At 39.6% G+C, this 5,034-nt stretch overlaps 1 protein-coding gene across 1 annotated transcript; it reads left to right on the top strand.

Annotated features, from left to right (window-relative positions):
- The first annotated feature begins 1,756 nt into the window (after positions 1–1,756).
- Positions 1,757–4,613, top strand: LOC126274512 (uncharacterized). Its single transcript, XM_049977121.1, has 4 exons — positions 1,757–1,805; positions 1,893–2,275; positions 2,343–2,550; positions 4,082–4,613. Exons 2-4 carry the CDS (start codon positions 1,901–1,903, stop codon positions 4,405–4,407), a joined length of 909 nt encoding a protein of 302 aa, XP_049833078.1. The 5' UTR covers positions 1,757–1,805; positions 1,893–1,900; the 3' UTR covers positions 4,408–4,613.
- The last annotated feature ends 421 nt before the right edge of the window (positions 4,614–5,034 follow it).

The following is a 5,034-nucleotide window of genomic DNA, read 5'->3' as shown; positions in this document are numbered from 1 at the left end:
TAATAATGTGTTAGCCAGTACGAATTTTTTCAAATTCACGTGATTCTACCGAGTTCCAAAATCAATCAAATCTAAAACGTGGGGCTTTCGCGAAAGCCATATATGGTAACGGTTAATGAGAGACATCGCGATTCAGTAAGATACTTCGCAATCACGGATTCTTATGATGCACGTCCCAGACCAGTAGCAAACATTTGTAATGTATAGCAACAAGAACGTACATTTTACCTGTAATTTTACTTTTGCTGTTGCTTCTTCAGGTTCTTGTGCCAATTTCAGGTGTTTAATATTCGACGTTACATTATGGCATAGAACTATGCTTAAATTACCTTTCTCACAGGGCTGTGTCACCCTTGATTGTGATACAGTAAGTTATTGATAACATGAGTATATTTGTCATTGACTATATTACCGTCACGAGTGACTGACCTACTGAAACATGTCATTTCTGTGCCATTGGATATAAGACTAAATGGTTGAAAATGGTACAAACGCCGCAATCGCAACATCGCAGTGAAACAGTTACTCACTACACCGAATATGACGCCACTAAAACATTTATAAATTCAGTGGAACCATATTACAAGACGAAGGTAAGATTGGTTTCAAATTAAGTTTTTTAAAAATCAGCTTCACGAACCTGGAACTTTAAGACCGATTTACTGCGTGCACTTTTTCCTTACAATTTCTTGGTGCTTCTTTCGACGTTTTCTGCCTTAATGAACGGAAATGTAAAGTTTGAAATGTGCGAAAATAGACACTCTAGATTTGGTTTCCATACACGTTAGTGCGAAACTTACACTAGACGGCCTCGCGTCTTCTAGCGGGTAATAGTATTCACCGTCTTCTGTAAGACGCCAACCATTGTTTTCGTCGAGGCAAAACTGCACTGGCTACGATTGTGTACACCTCACGGAAATCATGAACTCTGTACTTGCTGAAACATCCAAGATTTTTTTTTTTTTTTTTTACACAATCTACATGGAAGCACGTGTTTCAAAAGCAAAGCTCCGTTTTCCCCATTTTCATACTTTTACATAACATTTTACCTTCAGCAACATCTTTAAAATACGCGCTTTGAGAGTAAAAAAATAAGACGCGATTCTTCTGATTCTTGTGAAAGTCGCAACCCATAACTGCTAATTTGAAATAACGTTTTAAAAATCAAGATGAAGCTGGTAACTACTCAGCACTGCAAATGTTCTGTAAAACAACAGTTACAGTTTTCAAGACATGTCAAATAACTGACATTGCTGTTTTGTCACAGACTGCCACGAGACGCGTAAATAAACTGAATATGCATCTATACAGTTATTAGTTGCGTACGGCACTGCCACAAAAACAAATTTAGCAGCAACTCGTATTGACGACCAACTTTACACAGTGAGCAGAAACAATACTTCACAACGGACGATTTTACTTAGAACGGCATAAACAAACTTGCAGCAAGACACGTCGTTTACAGCCTAACAGCACGTGTTTATCTAGAAACCAGTCCTCGGTCGCTGAGTCACTGGGAGGAATTACTTGGTTCAAGTAGCGCCCTCTTCCAATGTAACACTGAAATAAAAGCGTTTAAGGAGTTTCAATACTATTTGGAAATGCTGATAAAGCACCCAGAAATAATATACTCGATTTTATATGTCTAAATCTGTTTAACGCGAAACCAGGGTATAATATCAAGCCAGTGCAGTAACGCCCTCTGGCACACATTCACGACCTATATAGTCCGTCTACATAGTGGAGGGACAGCTGTTACGTTCCTGAAGTTCTCCGTTGCCTTCACGTTAGATCATATCTTGTGTGTAAATGTTTTTCGTATGTGGTAATGGTCGAGAAATTGTTAAAGTTTTAAAGGTATTCAATAATGAATTAAAAACTTTGTTTTTCAGTTTTTGAAATGGTGCAGACAGGTGTTGGCTCTAATGTTGCTTCCGCATCAAAATCAGATGCTGAGGAGATACCATCCGTAATCGGACAGGCTCAACAGTGCGATACAGATAGACTTAAGGCAACAGAAATTGTGATGGGATGGCCTATTGTGTATTTTACGCTAAATACAATTCAAAAATTTTATGAAACATTGAGATTGTCAAGCGGGATAATTACGTGGAGCTGTGATGTCACTGAAAAACTGGTGACAGCTTTATATGAGCGATCTGCACCTGTTCGGGCTACAATGTGTCCTGCAGTACGAATCATTGATCTGGTGACGACCGATGTTGCAGAAACAGTGCAGAAAAAATTACCAGTAGTCCGACAATCACCTTCAAAGGTAAGTATACCTGCCTCTTGCCTATCCATAGTTTAAAATGCAAAACTTAATCGCATTTGTGTTGCAGGTATACGAGGCTATGAAGTCGGGGTTCTACAAACCTATTGCCCATGTGTCGGATGGAATTGAATTCCTGGTACATAGAGGGGAGAGGCGGTTTCGGAAGGTTGCCGTACTAGTAGCAGAGGTTCTCCATAAATCAGTTGTCACTCTTGACAAATGGATGGAAAAAGTGGAAGAATACGTAGAGAATGCTCGCTCAGAAAGATTGAAAGGTACGTAGTTTAGATGTTGCCATAATGTAGAAACAATGCATAAATTTTAAACATGCAGAAAAGATAGTGCTTTCGCTTCAATTCCTCCGTTAATGAAATGGACGTCGAATGTTAATGTATTTAAGTAGATCCGTCACTTTTCCAACATACGGAAAACGCCTGTCCTTACCAAGAGGTTTGGTTCATATTGATAAGATGTGTAGGGCACGAGATACAACGTATGTAAACCGGAACAGCAGCACTGTAGTTTCAGAGACAATAGTCTGAAAATTTAATGCGTATTTATCTTGTCTGATGGCTACAACTTAGACGTCAGCAGCCGAGCGCGTTACGCAGATAGTATCAGGAGCGCTAGGTCCATAAATCAAATATCCCTGAACGTACTTGTTTCCACGAAATTGATTGTGGGAACCGTCATTATTGAAAGATTCCTGTATTATCATAATTTTTATCTTGGAAAAGAAAATAGTGATAAAACTGAAAATAGTGGATATACAAACTTTTAATTAAATCATTAGTCACTTTATACATTATGTACTTCTGTTGAGGTATGTGTAACCTATGGGGCACTCATCTAGTCAGTATCATGCTGAGTGTAGGAATATGGGAGAAAAATTATTACGACGTACAGCACTTGTCATGCACAGAGAATCTCTGCATGTGTGTGGTTCTTGCACTGACTCTGTTGTAAAACAAATTTGCCTTGGAGACTACATCCCTAAGCGGTTCTCGATCATCACACAGTTTACATACGTACCACGCATGTTAGAAGTAGGTGAAAGAAATAAAAAAATACCGGAAGCTAGATTCGAGCCAGACCTCGCGCTTTAAGAGAGCTTATTTGATTGACTGTGGATTTCTTGGTTGATAATGACTGCACAAAATATGAAGCAAGGAAAACATTTTTACTCAATTTTTATCGAAAATTGTTGAGTGATGCGTCTTCCCATTTACGTATGTTGTAGTCCTAGTCGTGCTTCCCACAGCCTGTCCGTATGGATCCAATCGGTGAAGAGATAATCTTAAAAAAAAAACTTCAAATATGTGTGTGAAATCTTAACTGCTAAGGTCATCAGTCCCTAAGCTTACAAACTACGTAACCTAAAGTGTACTATGGATACACACCCATGCCTGAGGTAGGCCACTATAAAACACTAAACGTGATACTTAAATCTACAAACACACTTCGGTTATGACAGAAAAAGAGAAGGCCCTTTCAGATATTGTAAACTTAAAAATGGTAATGCTGAGTGTGAAGTTCCACGAATCGCAAGTTCTTAATTGTTCTGGTGAATACCTTATATTGCAGGCAAAATATAAATATTTAACAGCCTCATTTATATACCGTTATAGTTTGCTTCTAAGGTGTTCAAGTTTTACCAATTTCGGATGTGGACTCTTCACGTAGTCGGCAAGATTTACCACTGGCGCTGAAACATTTGCATCCTACACTTGTTGCCTTTATCATGATACAATGGCTATTTTTCCGTATCTCCCAAGTTAGTGATTTTCTGTCAATGGTTGTTTGCAGAACCCCAAGTACCCGGCGATAAGTCTCAGACGGATCGCTTAGAAACTACATCGTGGGCTCCGGTGAAGGCGGCGTTTAACTGGGCCACAACTGTCGCAATGTTCTGCGTGGGAGCCGCCGTTTGCATCGCATCTCGGGTGCCTCTGGTTGGTCGGTGTCTCAACCTGTCTCCGTCTCCTGCGCCCTCCACATCGGCATCGCCAACTTCGGAGAAAGATTTGAAATCGTCGAGCTCGTCATACGAATCTATTCCGGAATCTACAGCAGCCGGAACCACAGCGAAGATGCGACGTAGCCAGTTGAATTTAGAGAATCAAGGTCAATGACTGTCTCCTAAATAGCGCAGTAGTACAATTTGTCTTAATTGGTAAGTTGGTCAAATTTCAAAACACCGATCTCTGTCTCAGAACGCAAATACTTTCACGAGAAAGAATACTTTCACCCGTTATGCTGTATAGAAAAAACTTCACGTTGTTTAAAAAAGCTGTAAACGTGGTGCAGTAGTTAAAAATACATTTTAAATACAAATTAACACCATGTTTCCATGTTTCTTTACCTATCTGTTCTCACTAAAAGCTTTCCCACTCACTTAGCCAGGTAAGATGCTACCATTACTTCGACGTAGGTTCAATCTCCCATCGGTAAGCTTGTATAGCCAATGTTTTTTGTAAATGTGCTCCAATGAATATGAATTTCTTCATTCAAGTCTCTTAACTCTTTCCAATGATAGCACATGTTTAGTTTTATCTATCTCATGAGAAAAGTGAAAATGTTCGAAGACATTGATTTACAGCAATGGGGAAAGTTGAAAACTTGGCCACGCCAGCATTCGAACCCAGGTCTTCTGGTGAACTAGTTAGAGGCTCTGACCACTAAACCTTCCGGACATAGTGTTTCCAACTGTGCAGACTAGGAAACGTCCCGTCAGACCCAAATCCTCAATTTACCCACAT

Source organism: Schistocerca gregaria, chromosome 1 (genome assembly GCF_023897955.1).
Source record: "Schistocerca gregaria isolate iqSchGreg1 chromosome 1, iqSchGreg1.2, whole genome shotgun sequence".
Lineage (NCBI taxonomy): Eukaryota > Metazoa > Arthropoda > Insecta > Orthoptera > Acrididae > Schistocerca > Schistocerca gregaria.
Note: the sequence above shows the minus strand (reverse complement) of the source record. Positions and strands in the feature narration are given on the sequence as shown.